Genomic DNA, 25,720 nt, shown 5'->3' on the forward strand with positions numbered 1-25,720 from the left:
GGGCAGGGAGGGTGCATACATGTGAGGGGCAGGGAGGGTGCATACATGTGAGGGGCAGGGAGGGTGCATACATGTGAGGGGCAGGGAGGGTGCATACATGTGAGGGGCAGGGAGGGTGCATACATGTGAGGGGCAGGGAGGGTGCATACATGTGAGGGGCAGGGAGGGTGCATACATGTGAGGGGCAGGGAGGGTGCATACATGTGAGGGGCAGGGAGGGTGCATACATGTGAGGGGCAGGGAGGGTGCATACATGTGAGGGGCAGGGAGGGTGCATACATGTGAGGGGCAGGGAGGGTGCATACATGTGAGGGGCAGGGAGGGTGCATACATGTGAGGGGCAGGGAGGGTGCATACATGTGAGGGGCAGGGAGGGTGCATACATGTGAGGGGCAGGGAGGGTGCATACATGTGAGGGGCAGGGAGGGTGCATACATGTGAGGGGCAGGGAGGGTGCATACATGTGAGGGGCAGGGAGGGTGCATACATGTGAGGACATTCTTCGTTATAATTACAAGACGTCAAATTTTCGGGAAATCTATCGCCTTCATGACTGGAGAAGTTCAAGGCCCACATACGTGGAAACTAAACTTGCTGATAAAGAGCCAAACTGGTTAACTTTGGACGAGGATGACTTGATCAACTTCAAACAATTTTTCGATATTGTCAGACTTCCTAGTATGGTCTCTGTTATACTTCTTTTAGGGAGTTTTACTGATGCATCAGAGGCCTGGAAGATACAGCTGGTGTCTTCAAGGTCAAACCGCTAAGTCGTGACCAAGTTGTCAACAACAGACACTGTTGATTTTGCAGAATCGTATTTCATATCTGATCTGACTGCTAAAAAAAAATCGCTCAGAAGGAAAACCAAACTAATAGTGTGGAGCCAGTGGTCTTGGAAACACAATAATAGATTTCAAACCGATATTTCGTCTTGAGGACCTAGAGTGAGAGCAATGGGATAAATGCTCAGTGTGAGGGCATAGTGGTGTCCTTCGCCGATCACTGAACCGCCCGAGATTTTCTTTTTTTTTTTCTTTTGTCTTAGGTGGATTCGCGGTGCTGACTGCTTTTCTTAGGGAGAAGTCGATTTTTTTTTTCTAGTACAAAACCTTGTGTTACTAATGGAAAAGATAAGGATGGGGGAAGGTATGGATGGCAGAAGATAAGGACGCCTAAAGATAAACGAGTCAACAACAGGTGAATCCGATCCCCGATACAGTTTTGTGAGGTGCGATGCACGTTAACGCCTTCCATGTTCTTACATCACGCTTTTTGACTATCATGTCTAGACAGCAGTGACCTAATGTGAAAAATTTTTTGGAGTTGGGCCTTTGACCTCCTTTGTCAAACTGTCAGACTCACAGTCTTGCTCTGTCATACCGTTAAACAATGCATTCCACACATTTTCACGAGTTATTCAAGGTCATATTACACTTTAAGCACAGTAACTACAGACCCAAGGAGGCTCAAGGTGTACCAAAGTCTAAGTGGTCGTTCGATATAAAGACTTAATCTCTGTAGGTCTCACTGTATCTGTCTGTAGTACTTACTGTAACGCTGTAAGATTTACCATCTTAATTGTTTTACAGGCACGTCTCTAGCACTAACCAGCACATCCGCAAGAATTGCCTTCATTACCATCTACCTCAACACAATGCTGCTCTACGCCTTCTATACCTGCTTCATCATCTCCCACTTGGCCATCAAGCCCTGCGGTCGCCCCTTCGACACCATGCAAGAGATGATCGACCAGCAAGGACACAAGTACCGGCTAGGCTTCGTCAAGGGCATCTCCGTGGAGGAGAGCTTCAAGGTCGGGATAATGTTCAGTGCTTATCGTCTAGCGAGTTCTATTCTTCATTTTCTTTTTGTCTACTTATATATCAGTCAGTCTTTCTACACAAATGAAAAGACAAATAAATGCGTACCCAAACACACGCATACACACCAACCAAACAAGGATAGTAACACCATCAAATCCTCCAGTAATCGTCTCTAGAAATTTATACTCAGACTCAAGACGTTTTGGACCCTGAATGCGAAATAGTGGAAGAGGATGGAAGTTTGGAAACTGAATGCCTGAAGACAATATGTGGTGTGAGGCAGACTGACCTTCAGAAATAATCGTGTTACAGCCAGGTTTGGAAGTGTTAATTTAAAATAAGAGCTGACCGGGGTGTGTTTGAGATAGTTCAGACACATGGAAAGGATCTGTGGGGAAAAATTGAGGAAGAATCTACGTATGTGTCGGAAGCCGGAACTGAGGGGAAGGGAAAACTAAGAAAAATCGAAGGATGGAATGCAGTAGGCTTTGAAGAATTGAGGCCTAAATATTCAGGAGGGTGAGAGGCGTCCATGGGATAGAATGAACTGGATTACTATAGTATGGGCAAGGGAGGATGTACCATTACTGCGTTGAACAAAGGCATGTAAATCGATCAGTGGATACCAAGTAATAATCTACGGGCTTGGCTGTAAATGTTGGCTCTCGTTCTATTGCACTGTACATGACAGCTACAGAGTACATGTGAGCAAATGAGACCGTTATTTCATCTGCTGGAGTTCCTTCGCTAAGCCAGGGAATGTCGAACCAGTATTTAATACAAGAACCACCTGGAGCACAATACAACATCTCTTCTCTGACCACTTACCCGATAACACACCCACTGACACCTATCTGACTAGCACAACAACAACAAAAGCAAATGCCAACGTTAACACAGTACCGGGAATCCAAACCTTAGAGCTTCGAAATATACTTTTTGCCGTTCCTAGGCCATGCTTAGACCACCGACCAACTTAACAAGAACCATATACATATAGAAGGGTATGCAACTCATACTTTCTCCCCAGCAAGTTGCATACTTTATGAAGTTTAAAGGAAACGCGCTCAAACAAATTTACTCACCCCCCCCCCCCCGCAGATTTAAAACAAATCCAAGTTTTAACATCATCACAGACTTAATCACTCAACTATAAACAGCGTGATTCAAACCAAAAACATCCCTTCTCCCAAAGAACAAACATATGAAGCGCAACTCAAAACTTAGCCACAAACTAACCACACCCGTAAAAAGAGCAGCCATGAGAAACCAACGGAGAATCCACCCTGTTGTAACTGCTGGTTTGCCCTTCACTACCACTACCTTGTAACACAGATTTGGCCTACCCTTCACTCCCACTCCCTTGTAACACAGACTAAACTGTCAAGAAATCCCCCCCCCCCCTGGCATTTCAAACTTCCAAAGAAATCACTTTGGTCAAATTGCAATTCAAGAACTTATAGATATCTTCAACCACTCCTGGCTAGAGAATGAAATCCCAAACATCTGAAACTTTGCCAGCCCACAATCTAACCTTATATTAAGCCATGTAAACCATCAAACACAATCCCTCATCATACAGCAGTCTCCAGTCTACAAACTCCTCGAAAAACCGATCTGCAAGAGAAACAACCAATGTAGCCTACTCTCACCCACAGAGCACGGCTTTAGACCTAATCTTTCCACTACTGCATTGGGCACACGCCTCACAAATCCAGTATGACTTCAACCAACCATAACCCGCCTCCCGCTCAATAAAACAACATGATACTCTGATACATCCTCGCACAAAAGATGCGAGACATCTTCCTCCATATCATTGACAAAATATGGTTAGCAAACTTTAATATCGGCCGCCAAGCCAGTCACTCATACGGATTTCACCAAAATTAGCAAGTTCTACTGAATAGTTCCATAGGGAGCAGCTTTCTCTAACTTTTTTCAGTCTCTTCCATCACGACCATCCATCACCTTCTGCTGGTTGCAGTATGTCTTCTCATACGCAGATGACCTCACGGTCATATTTCAGCAGCTTAACAGTACCCCATCACCAGCAAACATTCAGCAATGTATCATGCGATTAGAAAACTGGTCCACTTAAAACAGAATGTCTGCATCACGACCGATATCTACCATCATCTTCTTAATCCCCGGCAAACATGAATCTGACTTGACCCTCCATTCTCTTTAAATGGTCAACCACTTCCACTTAACAAACTTCACCTTTACTTGGCAACACATACGACACAAACATAACGCTTACACAAGCATCAACACGAAGACCAGCTAAGAAGCAAACTAAGCGCCCACGAAACACCAGAACCAGATTTGGACAAGAATTCCTCGATATCCTCAACAAACCAATACATCCTCTTCATTTTAAACTACACCTCACCCGCCTGGTCATCCACCAAGTAAAATAACGTAATAAAGCTGCAAACTACACGAAACAGGGAACTTAGAACAAGCACTAGTTGCCTAGCCATCACAAACATTGACCACCTGCACTATGAAACAAAAATGCTTCCAATAACATCTTGCCTTCGAGTGTTTGGCATTCACTAGACAATTCTGATAAAGTAAACTTGTCCATTAGTAACCATTAACCCCTAAGTAGAACCAAATATCTTACCCCTTCAAACTTTAGCAACAAATATGACATTAACAAAACATATACGCACCAAAATGACTCATTAAGCACTAAGTACCTACCCTCCCATGTCATTCTTAAACCGCTAAACCAGATACACATCCATCTGAAACCACACTCCCCGGGCATGCACGAGTTATACTTTCTTGCCTGGGCTCTGAATATCAGCCATCTGTCCAGCATTATAAACAATGATTCAACGTATCACAAGACCCCCTCATGCACAAGAAACAACTTGCGCGCTCAAGAAAATGAACACTTACTCCTTAATTGTCTTATGCTCACCCTACAAAGGCACATATCACCATACTTCTTGACTGTATAATGCAGTCCTTCCACAGGCCACAGCTTCAGTCATGTGTGGTGTTACAGCTTGCATCAAGTGGACTGTACCAAGACGTATGGAAGCAGCTGGTGGAGCCCCACTATAACTCCCTAGTGCGAACGGACGAACAAGGGATCAATCGTGCCCTGCAGGACCCTAGGTACGTGCACTTCATGGCCGAGAACAAGTTCCTCTTCCAGTACGCCCACAACTGTGACTTGGTGAAGATCCCCCACAGGTACATGGAAATCGCCAGCACTTTCGCCGTGCCCAAGGGCTCGCCCCTCCGTCGCATCTTCACTTACCAGTAAGTAGATCTTACACAAGCGTTGCTACGTAAGGTTTCTGAATGTGCTGTTGGTAAGGTCTCTGAGGGTGCTGTTGCTGTATAAGGTTTCTGAATGTGCTGTTGCTGGGTAAGGTTTCTGAATGTGCTGTCCGTGAGCTTTGTTGTGTGGTGCTTGTAAGGAGAGCTGTGATTTGCAAGTGGATTGTGGGTTACTTTGTGGCTGTTGCCATTTTTTCTTAATGCGTGATGGAGACTTATGTATGAGCGTGCGATTATACAGCTCTGAGTGTTTCAGTTATTACTACCACTTTGTGGATGTCGTGTGCATTCAAGACACGTGATATGCAGGTGTCGACTCGCTGTGTGTTGCACGGTTGTAGGGACTTACTGGAGATTATGGGAGCCTTGGGATTCTTAGGATTTTGTAGGCATTTTGTGGCGTCCTCAATGTATGTGTGGACATCACGTCGGCATGATGCGGATGTTGCAGTTGAGAGCAGTTAAGGTTATCACGCCTCTTATAGGTATGTGTGGTAAGGTGATGGAGCGTTTGCTAGGTGTTGCGACCGTTATCGACTTTTCGAGATAGCTGTAGGGTTGGGAGGAAGTGATAAATGTGTCAAAATTATGGGTGTTGTGGTGCTGCTGCTGTGTGTAACGCAAGTTCTGGTTATGGAGTAAGTAGTTTAGGCGTGTGTTAGCGTGTCGAAAATGCTCTAAACATGTTATATTGTGGGAATGTTGTTTTGGTGCAGTTATAACTGCTGTAGACTTTCGTACGTATGGGTGTGTTGTGGTGTCGGGCGTACTCTGTAAGCGTGTGACAGGTGTTGTATGCCAGCGGATTGTGTGGAGGTATTGTGGGCGTGTTGGTACATGTGTGTTGTAGGCAAATTACCGATATGTACTGTATGGAGAGGGAGTTCTACACTCGTGTCCACGTGTTGTTAGTGTTATAGGTGTATTGCTGGTGGTGCGTGTTCTGGGTGTTGTTAGCGAGGTGTGTCGTATATTGGATTTCGTTGGTGTGTTGTGAGACATGTCTGTGTTGTGTGTGTTATAGGCATGTTGTTAGCATCATAAACACGGTGAAGGGATTATGGAGGTATTGCTGTAACTGTACTCATGCAGCCTGTGTTGGAGGAGTGTTGCGAGTGTTGGGGATGACGTTGGTGATCAAGCCTTGTTGTAGGTGTTGCAGATGTGGTGCGGGTACTACGATGGTGTTGGTAGGCTACGAGTCTTACGTGAAATGGTTTGGTTGGGTCCACTGTGGGTGTTACAGGTGTGTTGTATGGAATCTTGTTATTTGTGTTGCAGGTGATGAAACGTTGCGAGTGATGTAAGAATGTTGAAGATGTTTTGTAATGGTTAACGTCTGGATGGTGTGGGCGTGTTGTGAAAGCCGGTACACCCGATCGTTTTCGTACACTTACGTGAACATGTTTTGGATACTGTGGGCATATTGTAGGCGTTGTTGAGTAGTTGTGGATATTGTAGAAGTAAAAAGTGTAGTGGATACTGTAGGCTTCTTGCGGAAGACACAGTCATGTTCTGGTTATCATGATTTTTGTGTGTGTGTGCGTTTTGTGGGCGAAGTGAGCCCCGTGGGCATTTTATATTTTGTGTATATCACTATGAGCATGATGTACGAATGCTAAATGGGTTATGGGCGTACTGTGGGTTGTTGTTGCAATTCATATAATGTATGTACTTTGTTGTAGGTTTTTACCGTGTCTTGTGATTGTTGTAGCCATATTGTGGTTGTGCTAATGGTGTTGTGGCTATGGTGACGTTGTAGTTATGTTGGGCTGAAGTTGTGGCGACGCTGTAGGTGTTGTGGGACTGATACGGATGTTGTAAGTTATTAGAAGTATTCAGGGTACTACAGGTGTTGTCAATGTGGTGTCTTCCAATACAAGCTTTATCGTGCAAATCATGTGTAGTAGAGAGTGTGACCTGGGGTTCCATGTCCCTCCCTCAGCATGATGCGGCTGCGAGACACTGGCATCATCCACCGACACTGGCGACGGTGGCGACCCCGAGATAGCGGCTGCGACACGGTGGATAGCCTTCAGGCATTCACCCTCTACAACCTCCTGACGGTGTTCCTCATGCTAGGAACGCTGGCAGGGTTGGCGATGGTGATGCTGGGCTGCGAGAGGGTGGCCGCCATGTGGAAGAGGACTAGCCTCGTCACCACAGTAGAGACCAACACCTCTTGGACAAGGCTTCACCACCAGCTCACCAGGATGACCCTACATGTGTTCAAGGTACAGACTACAGTTACCACTACATTGGTCAGGGCTCTCAATCAACAAGAGACACCATCACCAACAACCAATGACAATGACGACAAGTATGCTGCAGGTAAAACCAGCTCAGAGCCAGAGGGAGTGACGGCCCTGGTGGACAGAGAACACTACAGCCCAAATTAGTGTGACCTGAGGTTCCCTCAACTCCCAAGACCCACCTCAAGACACTATCTTTAGTACAAAGTAAAATGTTCGAGTGTAGAGATTAGTATATATACAGTTTATATGTGAAATCAGTACAGGGTGTGAGAAAGACATATATAGTCGTAGAAAAGTAAGTTATATCGGTGCAAATTAGTATTAAGGCCTCCCCCCCCCAAAAAAAAAAAGTATACAGAGGCTATACTCGGTGGGTATAAAAACCAGTGTATACCATGTATCGCAGTAATCAATAAACAGTATGAAGTTATTTTGTGTATGTACCTTGGAGAGAGAGAGAGAGAGAGAGAGAGAGAGAGAGAGAGAGAGAGAGAGAGAGAGAGAGAGAGAGAGAGAGTGTTACGGTGGTTGACTGCCGACTTCCCTGATGCTAAGTTCTACATAAAAAATGTCTCACCTTTGACACATTCATGGACGAACTATCCAGCTGTTACCAAGCAAAATACATGTTCAGAACAGTCTAGTTCCATTACAACGACACGTTCACAGACAAACTATCCGGCTGTCATCAAGCAAAATACATGTTAAGAACAGCTGAGTTCCCTTACAACAGTACATGCACCCAGCTGTCATCACAGTACATGATGTAAACAGATGTTACAGTACCACAGCACATGTAGCCAGCTTTCATCAAATACAGTACATAAGAATAAATGTTACAGCACCACAGCACATGTCCCCAGCTGTCATCAAGTACATAACATGATGTGAACAAACGTTACAATACTACAGCACACGTGCCCTGCTATCATTAATTACAGTACATAATATGAACAAATGTTTACATTAGCACAGTACATGTACCAGCTATCATTAAGTAAAGTACATGATATGAACAAATGTTTACATTAGCACAGTACATGTACTCAGCTATCAAGCACAATACATATGAAGTGAACCGAAGTTACAGCACCACAACACATGGACACAGCTAATACAATGCATTATTGGAACAGCAGTTATCGTATCACAGTACACGATAAGAAAAGTATAAATACAATACAGTATCACAGTTTATGGCATGTCGCAAGAAAAAAATTTCAAAACCTATGATTCAATTCAGTAGTTTACTGGAGGTTATAAAATTTTCGCCGATTAATTACACAATACAACAAACGGGTAAAATGCTATTTAACGCACCATTTTAAGTGTAATGAAATGAGATTCAATCTTCAAGAGATTAGAGCAAAATAAATTACACATACAAAGATTTGGCTTATTTTGATTATTCATTATCGATTATTTATCCAACCGGGAGCATGTCTTAACTCTAATGATCTTTCATGGCCTTGAGAATTTCTCGAATAATTTTTTTACATGTTATAAAGCAAAGAAGGTGCGCTCTACATATGCAGCCGTCAAGATCAAATCACAGTCTCGCATTCCACTGAATGCCGTTATCAGGCCGATTCACTAATGGTAAAAAAAAAATCCAGACGTGATCACAATCCCAACGCTTGAGCGAGAGCTATGTCTAAAACTGTTGTCAATGTTACAAATGTACTCCGTCCAGAATACCTGTCCCCGTCATTATCTTATGGGTATACGAGACATTCCCCTATTTACGTTTATACAGATAATAAACACTTCCCGTTCCTATTACGCATGTTCACTAAGCCTGTTGACCTCCTTAATTACTCGTAAATACACGATAACATCAAAAAAGACAAAAACACAAGTGACCCAGCTAATTCATTAACTACTGACCAAAGCTATTTATCGCCCTTCACTTGGACAATTACAGACTCGATACATTCGTTATCAATCCTACAAGAAATACCTGGTAATCAACATGTTTAATCTACATAAATAAACAACATTTAGCATAAAAAGAAATAGCTCAGAACGTATTTCCTACACGGTAAACAATCGAAGAATTGCCATTTACCTTTACTGGAGCCCATTATCGCCGTCTTCCACATACACGGCGAAAAATGGCTTTCTGTCATCTTAATTCCAAACCACCACGAGAAGTTTGCTGGCATAAAAGAATAAAAATATCTTTCAATGAATAATGCCTATCTGTACATCAAATCTCGCGGTAGGTTATTCAACTGATCTTATTTTCAAATCTACAGAAAAATATTATCGTCAACATCACACTGGCGTCCAACAATTCACAAAGAAATATTCCTCCAGGAGGGAGGGAAGGTGTAGAGAGATGATCCACAATACATACCTTCCTGTCACTGACTTGCAATGGTCAACCACACACTGCGGGCTGCACATACTGTACTACCAACCACAAAGCTACTCAACTTTTTTCTTTTAAATCATTGCCATATGGGGCTAATAACAATTACCAAATGAGTATAAAAGGTACCATATTCATACAGCTTGAAACTACTGATCTCCATCATTGATATGCTGTTATTTTTTCATATACTCAAACTTTATGGAAGTGTGGACATGTCCACGGCCCATGTAATGTTTCTTGGTTAAAACAAGCAAACTGGAGGATAACCTTGTTAGGTACTGATGCGTTTATTAAAGTTTGCACTTCAACGTAGCAGAGATATAATTGTGCAGGCGATTTCAGACCAACTTCAGTACAATTCCTTGTCAGAGAACAAAGAACTATAATCTTCAAAAATATAATCATTGTATTATGTATTAGACACCCAATTGGGAGAGTTTATTATTCAGAACATACCAACGAATAGACTATGGGAGTACATGTTTTATATATATATATATATATATATATATATATATATATATATATATATATATATATATATATATATCAAAAACACAATATTGGGTGGGGAAAGAATGAGACAAAATCCAAGTAATGTCAAACAAAAGCCTAACACGAAAGTCAATTGTGGGTACCACCATAGTTGACGGAACTGGGACTTGGTCTCTTATTTACCGAGACTCGTCTATATTGCTTACTGTGACCCAGAGATTCATGCCATAGCACTTTATAGAGGGGAAATTGAAGAAAACGAATGTTTTAATAGCATATTAGATTGACAACCAATCTTATTTACGTAGATAAGAAAAGAACCGCTTTACCGCAATTTGCATTGATGCATCGTGCATCGGACATTGACAGATCTTTCTTGCATATCCAGCTATCTTAATGCTACAGCAGTGACTAATGTAATTTACTCAGTTATCAAGTTTATTCTAGGATAAGAAAATAAGAGTTACAATACATGCAGCAAACCATGATAAGAGAACAGCACTACTGCACTACTCTGCACGTACCAACTAACCACCCATCTTATAAGAGTACTACTGTACATGTACCCACCCATCATATAACAGTACTACAGTACATACACCCAACCTTATCATCAAAAGTACGCAATAAGAGCAGAATGCATGTGGTTCCTGGTCCAACGCCTAGTACCTATATCACACTCGCGTAAATTATGATAACCTCAACAGGTTGGTGGCAACCAGGTGAGGCAAGTACAGGAATGCCAACCAACACTAGACCATTTGCTGACTTCACACGTAGGTGACTCTTCCTGCACCCCATCAGAACTGGTTTCTGGTGGCCCTATCAGGGGCACCTATGGCACTACAAGAGGCACCTGTGGTATTAACAGGGGTGCACGTTGAACTACCAGGGACATATTTGGCACTGAGAGGGATACATGTGACATTGCCGGAGGCACTCCTGGTGCTGCCAGGGGAAACATATGGCACTACCATGGGCTACTGATACCATCAGTAGCAACTGTGGTGCTACAAGAGATGCTGGCACTACCAGGGACACACATGGCACTACCAGGGATATACATGGCACTACCAGAGATGCATGGCACTACCAGAGACACATGGCACTACAAGTGATACACATGGCACTACCAGGGACACACGTGGCACTACCAGGGATACACATGGCACTACCAAGGGCACACATAGCACTACAAGGGACACATGGCACTACAAGTGATACACATGGCACTACCAAGGATACACATGGCACTACCAGGGGCACACATGGCTTTACCAGGAATACACATGGCACTACTAGGGGTATACATAGCACTACCAAGACATACATGACACTACCAGAAGCACACATAGCACTACCAGGGACACACATTGCACTACCAAGGACAAACATGGCACTACCCTTGTCATGTGGCAGTGCTAGGAACACATTTGTCAGTACCAGGTATACACATGATACCACCAGGGATGCATGTGACACCACCAGGGATGCACATGGCACTACCTGGGAACGCATAACAGTGGTTGTAAGGGGTAGACTTTGTCTATTCCAGGTGGCCTTATGGAGGTAGTGTGCCACACCTGGCCTTTTATAAAAAGGTTTTGTTTCAACTGAAGGATAAAGGTAAGAGAAGCCACTGCCAGCTGTGGGAAAATGGTCAATAGTTTCTAGCTAAAAAAAAAAAATCCTGTTATACCCAACTCTGTCTGTATTCACCTGATTTCACCCCATGTGATTTTCTTTTTGTTCCCAAAAATCAAAATGAAGCTGGAAAGGTAGAATATTTGAAGACATTCCAACCATCCACAATAATGTGAAAGTGGACCTCAATGAGGTCACAGAGGGAGATTATTATGATGGGGACTGCTTATACAAACTCTCATTTGCCCTCTTTTTCAACCCTTGCACCTTCCTCTTGACCTCCTGCTGTTTTCTATTATAGATCTCCCAGTCATTTGCATTCCTTCCTTGTAAGTATCATCCAAATGCCTCTCTCTTCTCTTTCACTAGCAACTTTACTTCTACATCTTACCACTCACTACCCTTTCTAACCTTATGTGATTTGTTAACATCAAAAGTGCCCCTCAGCTCATTTCAGCACCCTGAATCCCAGAAGTGTGTGCTCAATTCCACTTCCATGCTTTACACCCATAGATTGAGGGTAGCCAAACTATACACTCAGTCACTTCTTATTCTTATACTGACTGTGATATTTTCCTTTCACATAATCATCTCTGAGGATACAATCATCATCCTCTTTTGGACAACTTTCCCTTTTATTCATCTTTCGCTGTGTTGTTTGAATAATGTTGAGCCCACATACTAAAAATTCTCTTAGATCCTCCGACAATTCATCACCCATTGCATTTAAGCTTACTGTTTGTATCTATTCATTATGATAATGTAATGGAAAAACTATCACCTACTCTCACTGGCATTTACTTTCAATTTCCTACTTTTAAACACCAGGTAAAATTTATTCGCCATCTGCAAAGTCTCTTCATTCTCTGGTAGCAAAACCAGTTCATCTGCAAATAAGCTAGTCACTAATAACTAGGTCTTTTTATCCAACCCAGTAATAGCTCCCTCTCTTCCATGCTTTCATTAGTCACACTGTCCCATCCAAATATATAAAGCCATTAATAGCATACAGTCATATCTCTTTCTCATGCCTATCTCAAAACTTTAAATACTACCCTCTTCAACACACTTTACTACAGTGACTTTATTGCATCTAGTAACTTTCCTCCTGTATCATGGATTTTCATTTCTTCTCAAATCCACTTTATCTTATGCTTTCAATAAGGATGCGAAAGTTGCATACAACTTTATCCTTTTTACCATATACCTATCAGATACCATCTTCAGATTGATGATTTTACCTACACATATTTTATCTTCCTCTGTTATTTGTACTCTTCTCTCATCTATTATCTGATTTACCCTTTGAATAAAAGTTCCCCCATTTGCTAAGTACTGTGCGCTGATTCCTCTACAGTTCTCATTTGCTAAGTACTGTGCGCTGATTCCTCTACAGTTCTTACGATCATTCTTGATGTTCATTCGTTTGTATGCTGGTTCCTCTACAGTTCTTAGACTCATCCTTCATATGTGTTCCTTTATACAATTGCACTATCACTCCTAATGTGTAGTCATTAGGCATCCTCAAATTAGTCAAATCAGTTTTCTTTTGGTCTGAGGTGAAACATTTATCAGGGACAGAATGGTTAACTTTTAGTAGTTAACTTTTAGAAGACATCAAACCAATACAAAAACATCAACTTGGGTTTCATAATAAAAGATCATGATTAAAAATATCAACAGAATTCTTTAATTATAAAAACTGGGATTCAGACCTACCTTCACACATTATGTACTGAGCTATCCAAAGGCTTTTAACAATAACTAAGCTATCCAAAAGCTTTTAAAAAAGTGCCACATAAAAGCTTGTTAGGTAAAATATCACAGAGCATAACAAATTGAGTATGTGTGGAATGAGGATTAGCTTAAATAAAAAAGCAATGAACAGCACTAGATCAGCATGACAAGCAGGGTTCCACAAGGCTCATTTCTACCCTCCATTCTTTTTTCATTTTAATCTCATAATTACCCTAAACCAATTTCTAGTAAAGAGTACTGGTGTTACTTGGGCCTTTCTAAAGGTACCTGCAACTCAAGGCTGTACTATTTTAAGTAGCAATGAAAGTTAAATCCATTGGAGGAAGAAGTTCTTTAAAAAGACTGTGCTCCCAATTATACAGTCTCATCAAAGGTAGCTTTTCACTCAAAATGTACTCTTGAGCAGGTGGGGTCTGATAATGCCATTCTTTTTCATTATCTATATTAGTAATCTGGGGACATGATTCATGACTGAGATCTCAAAATTTGCTGATGATATGTATTGAGATAAAAATGTTAATGATTCAGAAAGATTTAAACAAATTGAAGCAATGGTCAAAGTCAAATTTAATGGACCTCTGTGCTGATAAATGCATAATGTATTTTAGTACTAATATCAAACATTCAAAATGTTTGATATGCCATTATCAGAAGGGCAATAAGAGAAAGACTTTGACTTGGTAATCAGTATGACCTAAACTCTGCTAAGAAATAATTGGCCACATATGGTAAAACAAACAGAATGCAAGGTTTTATATGTAAAAATATAAACTATAACAAGACACAATACTTAATCTTTACAATACTTCATCTGACCATATGCTAAATATGCTTGTTCAATTCTGGGCATCAAACATCAAAATAGTTTAAGAAAAACTTGAATCAATACAAAAAAAAAAGGACAACCAATTTTTTCACTTAAAAATAATCTTTATGAAGAAAGTCTCAAGGATCAAAAATAATTTCTTCTAAAAGAAATGACAGAGGAGATCAAATGGAGGTTTCAAAAATAACAGATAATATCAATCATGATCAAAAATCTCTTTACATTGACAGATATTGGTACATTGACCATAGATAATGTTGCGAAGCTAAAGGGATGATGTATTACAAATGTGGGCAAAAGTTTCTTTAGCAATAGCTATGGAAAACTGGAGTAAGCTACCATAAACTATTGTGAAAGCAAAGACAGTACATTCAAAACATGGCTGGGTAAATACTTTAGCAATATCAATTGTCAGTAAGAGACTTATGGTCTATAACAAATCTTTTCTCTTTTTCACACATTATTTACTAAAATCTGTCTTCCTCAGAGTATCTAACAGCTGTAATTAGATTATAATGTGTTTTTCACTCATCCTTTTCTGTACAATTTCTGTATCTGTGTATTCTCTCTATATTACATCGTGATTTTCATAGCTCTTTTCCCACCAGCTGACATGCTGGAGGTGGATGGGGAAAACCTTCTGTTTTACTATCTTATCTCCATTCATATACATTAGGTATATGGATTATCATTATTTGTCTTCAGCAGATAACCTCATCTTATACCAATGACCCTTTTGTTGTGTGGGTTTTCCATGTACTTCCACTTTAAACAGACACCGAACCTCCACTCTTCAAACTTTCTGCTGCTCTCCAATCCAATCCAAGGGCTTCTTATTTCTACCATGCTCAGAGCTTCTTTCATCCCATCTTTAAACATTATTTCCTGAATTTCAGTTTTTCCTTCACCCTCTCTCCATTCTCATGCATATCACTGCTCCACTTCCATCCTTTGATGCCATCAGCTCTTTAGCTCATAAAAACCAGGTGAATGTAAAAATGGTTCATTGATATGGACAAAAAAAGGTCTTCAAATTTTCCGATTCTCCTTTTAAAAGGAAAGAAATACAAATATATATGTAGGAAAAGTGAGTAACATAAGCTATATGGCCATAGCATAGTACTAAAGTTAACTCATAAAGTCCCACTTAATCGCATTTTAAACTTGAAATGAAAACCCTTGTCCTCACTTGCTTTGTTTATGTGCTTGTTGCATTTCTAATTTCAGATCTTCTTTTGAATAAGGTCTAAAGTTAAAAAAAAGTGACTAAAGAATACTTAAGTTAGGGAGATGAGGTTGTTTGCCCTGGGGCCTGTGTTGGCTCTCGACACCCTTAGCAGAAGGGTTTATGAGGTGGAGGAACAGTGGGGGCATGATGCAAATTCATTAATGAATCTTGGCACTTTTGGAAAAGGAATACATATAAACATAAACGATATGTAGAAACAAGTGACATAACCCTAAAGATAATGCTTAATTTCTCCCACAGGAGAGGGGATGGGCCACTGGGGGATAAGCCTTATGACCTACATTCACTAAATGACATATCACTATTCATGAACTATTTCCACATATTTACATATATTCTAAATATACTTACACATATTTACATACATTCTAAATACACTTACACATATATACATATATATATAGATTCACACTTCAAAATACTTCCTGAAAGTGGCAGTCTCTAAAATAAGAACTGACTGTGACCAAGAGATACTAATCAGCTACACAAATGTCAAAAATGAGCAGATTGTTCAAAATAATCCTGCAAAAGTTGGTGTTCCATTGATGGCTCAAAGCAATAAAGGGTTAAAGTACTCCCTCCACTAATTCTTTGTCTCATTTGATAGTCAAACTATGTCCTCCTGCATCTCCCATACTGTCACTTCTACCAATTTTTCTTTTTTTCACCTCCCTCTAACTTTACCTTTTTCATCAACTTTACCCACAGTTTTAATCTGCTTTTCTTTCTCTCCCCTATCATCCTTCTCACTTATGTCATAATCTTTACACTTCTGTTTCTTCCTGCTTTTAACTTTCCCATCTATTACCCTCTCTTTTTTTATCAAATAATATCTTGAACCTTCTGTTGAATACTATTTTGACCATGCACATGTTTGTGCTCATCACATATTGTTTTCTATCATTTCAACTAACCACCTGAAAATAAATGGCTAGTGTTATCCATTTCTATATTTCAATACAGCTTTCATTACTGTGTGCAAAGTAAGATTCTTGATGAATTATTTGACTCATGAGAACTCTACTAGAAAGAAAATGCTTCGGCTGCTCACCAGACTATCTCAACGGTGCCATTCTGATGAGCTATTATGTTGCTGCTGTTTGCCAAGCTATCCCATGCATGCTTTCCTGGGCAGACATATTGCTGCTACATGCCAGATTTTGATGAAATAACTAGCTATATTTGTGAAGTGAAAATCACATTCTTTACATCTAAAGTACTCCAGTTATATGCATAATATACATAAACATATGGGGTTATAGTTTAGCAAAGCTTTTCCAATGTGGAAAAATTCTGTCAGAAAACTCAGGAAGTCTGACAGCACTACTGCACTTCTGACTTCAGATACTAGAAAGTAAATAAAGAACATTAGAAAAGGTTTGCCAATCAGTGGACATAAAGTGCTTTTTGTCTTGTGTACAAAAAGTAATTAATTTTTAATGTGAATTAAAAACTGATGCATTCTTTCTAATGCAGTGATTTTTTTCTGGTGAAAGGTACATGATTTGGACTCATCAGTGCTTTAATTTACAGAAATGTTTTATGTCTTTCAGTGTATAATGTAATGGATTAAATGACGAGGGAGCAACAGTTTCTCTCAGTCTTCATATTCATCAAACGTCTATACATTAAGGAATGATGAGTACATATCTTTTACATTTGTGCATTTTGTTTATTTCAGTATCAAAAGTAATTCAGAGTACAGTATACGATACAGTGCCATAACTTATATATCTTGAAAAGGGCTCTTTTTAACTTGGAGTTTTCAGGATATCAGACAGAATTGATTCCAAATTAAGCTTCCTGTGACAGAAAAAAAGAGGAAGCCATAGCATTAAGTAAAAGCATTAACTGGCAACTCTAATCTTGCCTGCCCGTTTCTGCATTTCACTGTCAATTGCATCTGAGAAACTAATCTCTACTAAACCTACTGTAGAGTGCTTTAAATAATCTGGCATATCCTTACACTGCAATTGCATTCCTAAAAGTGAAGCAAAAACTTCTACATTCGGTTTGACACTAGGTCGGACCAACACTGGCACAGGTGAATAATATGTGTGGATTTATTTAACAGTGCAATGATCATCACAATTTCATGAAAATGTTGGAAAGAGGTGTAAAAAAGTCTAAGCTGTCATTCATTATTTTAGACAATTATGTACACAACTGTATATATTAATAAAGGTTACGAAATACAAAATTAACAATGGCAGACAAAACAATATCTTCTAGAATTCTAGGAAAACAAAATTATAGGCATTCCTCAGGTGCCTTGGGAATCAGGCATCCCTCTCTTTTCTCTTTTTTAACCTGCAAGTCTGGAGCTGAGGACTAAACTTTAACAAAACAAATCCCATAAGTGTATGCTTATATGTACTTGATTCACCCCATGGGAGTAATAACGGAGCTAAAGATAAACACAGAGATATATAAATATAGAGATGAATAAGTAGTCAAATGACACATAGAGACAATTGATGAATTCTGTAAATAAGTATACAGATAGATGGACAGATATGTAGATATCTAATACTACTCATTTCAATAAACTTGCTGAAAAACAAATGTGAAAAAACTATCTCCCATGGCAGAAGTCTCTTGCCCAGCCCTAACCAACTACACCTTCATAGAATGCTCCATTCACCTTACACCTTCCTGTATCCTCTCTCCAATGTATTCCATCACTTTTCCCTCCCAAGATGCTGGCCATATTCCCACCACTTGTTACCATTTAAATCACTCCTATATATTCACTTTCCTAATTCCATCCTCCTGCATGACCAAACCACTTCAAGGCATTACTCAACCTATACTGTGACATCACACCCACCGTCTTCTGTCAGACATCCTACATCTATATATTTTGGCATTATTAACTTGATCCTAAATATCAACATCTCAAGGATCCTTAATCACCTAATTCAAACACCCTAAATCCTAGAAATATCTGCTCTATTCCAAACCTATGTTAGTAGTAGAGCTATGCTGTCCATTTTTTTTTCATGTTTTTTCTGTGGAAAAATTCTCCTCTAGGTCCCTTTCCCTTTTCTCCCTCAGACAGCTCTTCCTATGAATTTTTCTTCCACTGAGCCAGGTTGACATAGTGCTAATCCACTTCAGCTCTTAACATTTTTGTTCATTCTGCATGGCATTGCAAAGTTTACCACTTAACTCTTGCATCTTTCAAAAATTAGCATCTTGCTCTTGGTGGCATATATCCTCATACCCACTTTGGAAAACTCATTCCGCAGCTTCAGCAATTTCTCTTCAGTATCTGCTAGCAGTACTAAATCATCTGCAAATACGTACACTATTTACCCATGATCAGTTCTTATATCCAGTAGTGGCTTTGCTTCCTCTCTTCATATTCTTACTTTATCTTTCACAATGCCCCATCCATACCATTTACTAAAAATTTTTGCCAAGATGATACACAAACTTATCTCACTTGCCTGTCTCAAAACTTTTTTACTCAACCTACCATCTTTTTTTTTGCTTTACTGTTTTTTTTCTAAATGACTTTGTTACATTAAGCAACATTCCTAAGTATCACAAATTTTGTGTTTGCTACAACATATTCAGTCTGCTTAGTCCTATGCCTTTACTAGATCTTCATCATGAAAACGCTGCATATAACTTTGTCCCTTTTACTACATAATTCTCTGCTACCATTTTCATGGAAAATTTGACCTACATATCTATCTTTCCTAAAACCCTCCTCTTGCTCTTTACATATCTAGGAGGTTTCAGGAAAGGCTAAGGATATATTGATTGAGTTTCTCTGTGAAGGTGCTAATAGAAAAGTAGAGAGCAAAAGGACTCTCTATGAAGATGCTAATAGAAAAGTAGAGAGCAAAAGGAAAGTTGAAAATAGTTTTCATGGACAAAAAAAGGCATTCAATAAAATGGACTGGAATGGATTGTGGCAGGAGCGGAGAATCTATGGTATATAGCTGAAAGATGCAACAAAATCATTCTATTCAAAAGCTAACAGCATCAACCAATGTGTATTCTGAATTTCTGGTAATGCCAGACACAAAATGATCTCAAAGCTCTGCCTGGTTTCACATTTTAATGACAGTCTTTTTTATATTCTAACAACAGGCATATACTGTACTTCCTAGACCTATTAGGCAGCAAAAACAGACCTTACATTATCCAAGTCTTGAACAGGGAACAGTATGCATCATTACAAAGTCAAGCACTAAAATCACTGTGGTTATCTAAAAATAGCCTGCCACAACTGCTTAAGCTCAAGAAAATGGGCACTCTTGCTGCTGCTGTGTGTGGCTTCATGCTTACAAGCTACTGTTCATTAAAAGACTTTGGGTAATGCTGCAATTTATTTGCTGTTTTTCTGCACAGCTTCCTCCTTGTTTACAACTGTAAATGTCTGCTGCTCCTCAGCATAGCTTTCTGTATGTTGCTGTGGAACAGCTGTTACTCTGTACGACTTTCTACCTGTCAGCTACAGATCATCCATAAATATATGTGCATCTTTCTACCTGTCTGCTACTGCACTGTCCATGATGCTCCTGACTGCAGCTTCTTCTCCACAATGATTTTTGCTTCTGTGTGGACCTTGCAAAAATGCTCTGCATATCTGCTGCTACTGAATGCTGCTTCTCATAAGAGTGCAGTGAATGCATCAATTCCAGCTCTACTGGCTATACATCAGTACATCAATACAGCATCACTGACTTTGACACATTTTCAAGCTGCTTGGATTTGAGTGCATAGGTTCGAATCCTGATTATGGCAGTTGGTCCACAGTCACCCCAGCTGGTCATTCTCCCTAGAGGTTGGTTGATAATACAGATACTTGGCTTGAAGTAGGATACATACATAGGTTGCGTTGATGAGATGGCCTTAATTTGGGCCAACGTTCAAGTCACAAACATCAATTAAACACAAACAAAATCATAAAGTTAAACATTTATGCCATAATACACAATAAGACACCCATGCAATGCAGTTTATGCATGAAATATACATACCAACAACTTGCTTCTCAAATTTGAAATGTATGCTTTAAGAGAAATACCTGAAGTACTATGCTTTTACCATTCCCAATCTTGGTGACTTGTTCACTCAGCTCTGTAATGATTAAGAGAAGTTTTGCTTTTCTATATAACGTTAGATTACGATACCGGACAAAAAGTTTTGGACGCTTTTCTTTATAATGTTAGATCAAGGAATATATATATGTATACGTTGAAATGTATAGGTATGTATGTGTGTGTGTGTGGACGTGTATGTATATACATGCGTATGTCGGTGGGTTGGGCCATTCTTTCGTCTGTTTCCTTGTGCTACCTCGCTAACGCGGGGCCTGGATGTGGAAAGGGAGCTGTGGTTTTGGTGCGTTATACATGACAGCTAGAGACTGAGTATGAACGAATGTGGCCTTTGTTGTCTTTTCCTAGCGCTACCTTGCGCACATGCGGGGGGAGGGGGTTGTCATTTCACGTGTGGCGGGATGGCGACGGGAATGAATAAAGGCAGACAGCATGAATTATGTACATGTGTATATATGTATATGTCTGTGTGTGTGTGTATATATATATATATATGTATACATTGAGATGTATAGGTATGTATATGTGCGTTTGTGGATGTGCATGTATATACATGTGTATATGGGTGCGTCTGTTTCCTTGCGCTACCTCACTAATGCGGGAGACAGCGATAAAGAATAATAAAAAAAATATAGGTATGTATATGTATGTGTGTGTGTGTGTGTGTGTGTGTGTGTGTGTGTGTGTGTGTGTGTGTGTGTGGGCATTTATGTATATACATTTGTATGTAGGTGGGTTGGGCCATTCTTTCGTCTCTTTCCTTGCACTTCTTTGCTAACGCAGGAGACAGCAACAAAGCATAATAAAAATAAAAACTTTTTTATTATTATTTTGCTTTGTCACTGTCTCCCGCGTTAGCGAGGTAGCACAAGGAAACAGACGAAAGAATGGCCCAACCCACCCACATACACATGTATATACATACATGTCCACACATGCAAATATACATACCTATACATCTCAACGTATACATATACATCCACACACAGACATATACATATATACATATGTACATAATTCGTACTGTCTGCCTTTATTCATTCCCATCGCCATCTCGCCACACATGAAATAAAACCCCCTCCCCCCCTCATGTGTGCGAGGTAGCACTAGGAAAAGACAACAAAGACCCCATTCGTTCACACTCAGTCTCTAGCTGTCATGTAATAATGCACCGAAACCACAGCTCCCTTTCCACATCCAGGTCCCACAGAACTTTCCATGATTTACCCCAGACGCTTCACATGCCCTGGTTCAATCCATTGACAGCACGTCGACCCCGGTATACCACATCGTTCCAATTCACTCTATTCCTTGAACGCCTTTCACCCTCCTGCATGTTCAGGCCCCGATCACTCAAAATCTTTTTCACTCCATCTTTCGACCTCCGATTTGGTCTCCCACTTCTCCTCATTCCCTCCATTTCTGACACATATATCCTCTTTGTCAATCTTTCCTCACTCATTCTCTCCATGAGACCAAACCATTTCAAAACACCCTCTTCTGCTCTCTCAACCACACTCTTTTTATTACCACACATCTCTCTTACCCTATTATTACTTACTCGATCAAACCACCTCACACCACATATCGTCCTCAAACATCTCATTTCCAACACATCCACCCTCCGGCGCACAACTCTATCCATAGCCCATGCCTCGCAACCATACAACATTGTTGGAACCACTATTCCTTCAAACATACCCATTTTTGCTTTCCGAGATAATGTTCTTGACTTCCACACATTCTTCAAGGCTCTCAGAATTTTCGCCCCCTCCCCCACCCTATGATTCACTTCCGCTTCCATGGTTCCATCCACAGCCAAATCCACTCCCAGATATCTAAAACACTTCACTTCCTCCAGTTTATCCCCATTCAAACTTACCTCTCAATTTACTTGACCCTCAACCCTACTGTAACCAATAACCTTGCTCTTATTCACATTTACTCTCAACTTTCTTCTTTCACACACTTTACCAAATTCAGTCACCAGCTTCTGCAGTTTCTCACATGAATCAGCCAAAAGCGCTGTATCATCAGCGAACAAAAACTGACTCACTTCCCAAGCTCTCTCATCCACAACAGACTGCATACTTGCCCCTCTTTCCAAAACTCTTGCATTCACCTCCCTAACAACCCCATCCATAAACAAATTAAACAAATATATATATATATTTTTTTTTTTCCTTTTTTTTTTCTGCCTCCTGCGTTTGCGAGGTAGCACAAGGAAACAGACGAAAGAAATGGCCCAACCCACCCCCATACACATGTATATACATACGTCCACACACCCAAATATACATACCTACACAGCTTTCCATGGTTTACTCCAGATGCTTCACATGCCCTGATTCAATCCACTGACAGCACGTCAACCCCGGTATACCACATCGATCCAATTCACTATATTCCTTGCCCTCCTTTCACCCTCCTGCATGTTCAGGCCCCGATCACACAAAATCTTTTTCACTTCATCTTTCCACCTCCAATTTGGTCTCCCACTTCTCCTCGTTCCCTCCACCTCTGACACATATATCCTCTTGGTCAATCTTTCCTCACTCATTCTCTCCATGTGCCCAAACCATTTCAAAACACCCTCTTCTGCTCTCTCAACCACGCTCTTTTTATTTCCACGCATCTCTCTTACCCTTACGTTACTTACTCGATCAAACCACCTCACACCACACATTGTCCTCAAACATCTCATTTCCAGCACATCCATCCTCCTGCGCACTACTCTATTCATAGCCCACTCCTCGCAACCATACAACATTGTTGGAACCACTATTCCTTCAAACATACCCATTTTTGCTTTCCGAGATAATGTTCTCAACTTCCACACATTCTTCAAGGCTCCCAGGATTTTCGCCCCCTCCCCCACCCTATGATCCACTTCCGCCTCCATGGTTCAATCCGCTGCCAGATCCACTCCCAGATATCTAAAACACTTTACTTCCTCCAGTTTTTCTCCATTCAAACTTACCTCCCAATTGACTTTACCCTCAACCCTACTGTACCTAATAACCTTGCTCTTATTCACATTTACTCTTAACTTTCTTCTTTCACACACTTTACCAAACTCAGTCACCAGCTTCTGCAGTTTCTCACATGAATCAGCCACCAGCGCTGTATCATCAGCGAACAACAACTGACTCACTTCCCAAGCTCTCTCATCCCCAACAGACTTCATACTTGCCCCTCTTTCCAAAACTCTTGCATTTACCTCCCTAACAACTCCATCCATAAACAAATTAAACAACCATGGAAACATCACACACCCCTGCCGCAAACCTACATTCACTGAGAACCAATCACTTTCCTCTCTTCCTACACGTACACATGCCTTACATCCTCGATAAAAACTTTTCACTGCTTCTAACAACTTGCCTCCCACACCATATATTCTTAATACCTTCCACAGAGCATCTCTATCAACTCTATCATATGCCTTCTCCAGATCCATAAATGCTACATACAAATCCATTTGCTTTTCTAAGTATTTCTCACATACATTCTTCAAAGCAAACACCTGATCCACACATCCTCTACCACTTCTGAAACCACACTGCTCTTCCCCAATCTGATGCTCTATACATGCCTTCACCCTCTCAATCAATACCCTCCCCTATAATTTACCAGGAATACTCAACAAACTTATACCTCTGTAATTTGAGCACTCACTCTTATCCCCTTTGCCTTTGTACAATGGCACTATGCATGCATTCCGCCAATCCTCAGGCATCTCACCATGAGTCATACATACATTAAATAACCTTACCAACCAGTCAATAATACAGTCACCCCCTTTTTTAATAAATTCCACTGCAATACCATCCAAACCTGCTGCCTTGCCAGCTTTCATCTTCCGCAAAGCTTTTACTACCTCTTCTCTGTTTACCAAATCATTTTCCCTAACCCTCACACTTTGCACACCACCTCGACCAAAACACCCTATATCTGCCACTCTATCATCAAACACATTCAACAAACCTTCAAAATACTCACTCCATCTCCTTCTCACATCACCACAAATATATATATATATATATATATATATATATATATATATATATATATATATATATATATATATTGGTTCCAACAATGTTGTATGGTTGCGAGGCGTGGGCTATGGATATAGTTGTGCGCAGGAGGATGGATGTGCTGGAAATGAGATGTTTGAGGACAATGTGTGGTGTGAGGTGGTTTGATCGAGTAAGTAACGTAAGGGTAAAAGAGATGCGTGGAAATAAAAAGAGCGTGGTTGAGAGAGCAGAAGAGGGTGTTTTGAAATGGTTTGGGCACATGGAGAGAATGAGTGAGGAAAGATTGACCAAGAGGATATATGAGTCGGAGGTGGAGGGAACGAGGAGAAGTGGGAGACCAAATTGGAGGTGGAAAGATGGAGTGAAAAAGATTTTATGTGATCGAGGCCTGAACATGCAGGAGGGTGAAAGGAGGGCAAGGAATAGAGTGAATTGGATCAATGTGGTATACCGGGGTTGACGTGCTGTCAGTGGATTGAATCAGGGCATGTGAAGTGTCTGGGGTAAACCATGGAAAGCTGTGTAGGTATGTATATTTGCCTGTGTGGACGTATGTATATACATGTGTATGGGGGTGGGAAACAGACAAAAGAATGGCCCAACCCACCCACATACATATGTATATACATACATGTCCACACACACACATATACATACCTATACATCTCAATGGCCAGCATGGTCTGAACTACATAATACATACGTACTTAATTTTTACTTCAGTACAAAGACATATGAAGCTCTATCACAAGGAAAGAGAAGGGACTCTATGCTTATAGACTCTGCTAAAGTATCTGGCAAAGTGAAGTAGAAAGTTTATTAGAGAGAGTGGCAAGACAAAATGTTAAAAGTTAATTAAGAAAATC

At 40.4% G+C, this 25,720-nt stretch overlaps 2 protein-coding genes across 2 annotated transcripts in view; one reads left to right on the forward strand and one right to left on the reverse strand.

Annotated features, from left to right (window-relative positions):
- SMC2 (structural maintenance of chromosomes 2) overlaps nucleotides 1-9,521 on the reverse strand; it is a 150,533-nt gene extending 141,012 nt beyond the window's left edge. Inside the window, exon 1 of the mRNA XM_071665525.1 lies at nucleotides 9,453-9,521. The gene's annotated coding sequence lies outside the window, so the exon portion shown is untranslated. The remainder of the gene's footprint in view (nucleotides 1-9,452) is intronic.
- LOC139750653 (glutamate receptor ionotropic, kainate 2-like) lies at nucleotides 1,576-7,814 on the forward strand. Its single transcript, XM_071665332.1, has 3 exons — nucleotides 1,576-1,816; nucleotides 4,849-5,108; nucleotides 7,075-7,814. The coding sequence occupies exons 1-3, from the start codon at nucleotides 1,658-1,660 to the stop codon at nucleotides 7,526-7,528; spliced, it is 873 nt and encodes a 290-aa protein (XP_071521433.1). The 5' UTR covers nucleotides 1,576-1,657; the 3' UTR covers nucleotides 7,529-7,814.
- Nucleotides 9,522-25,720: the final 16,199 nt, after the last annotated feature.

Source organism: Panulirus ornatus, chromosome 10 (genome assembly GCF_036320965.1).
Source record: "Panulirus ornatus isolate Po-2019 chromosome 10, ASM3632096v1, whole genome shotgun sequence".
Taxonomy (NCBI): Eukaryota; Metazoa; Arthropoda; class Malacostraca; order Decapoda; family Palinuridae; genus Panulirus; species Panulirus ornatus.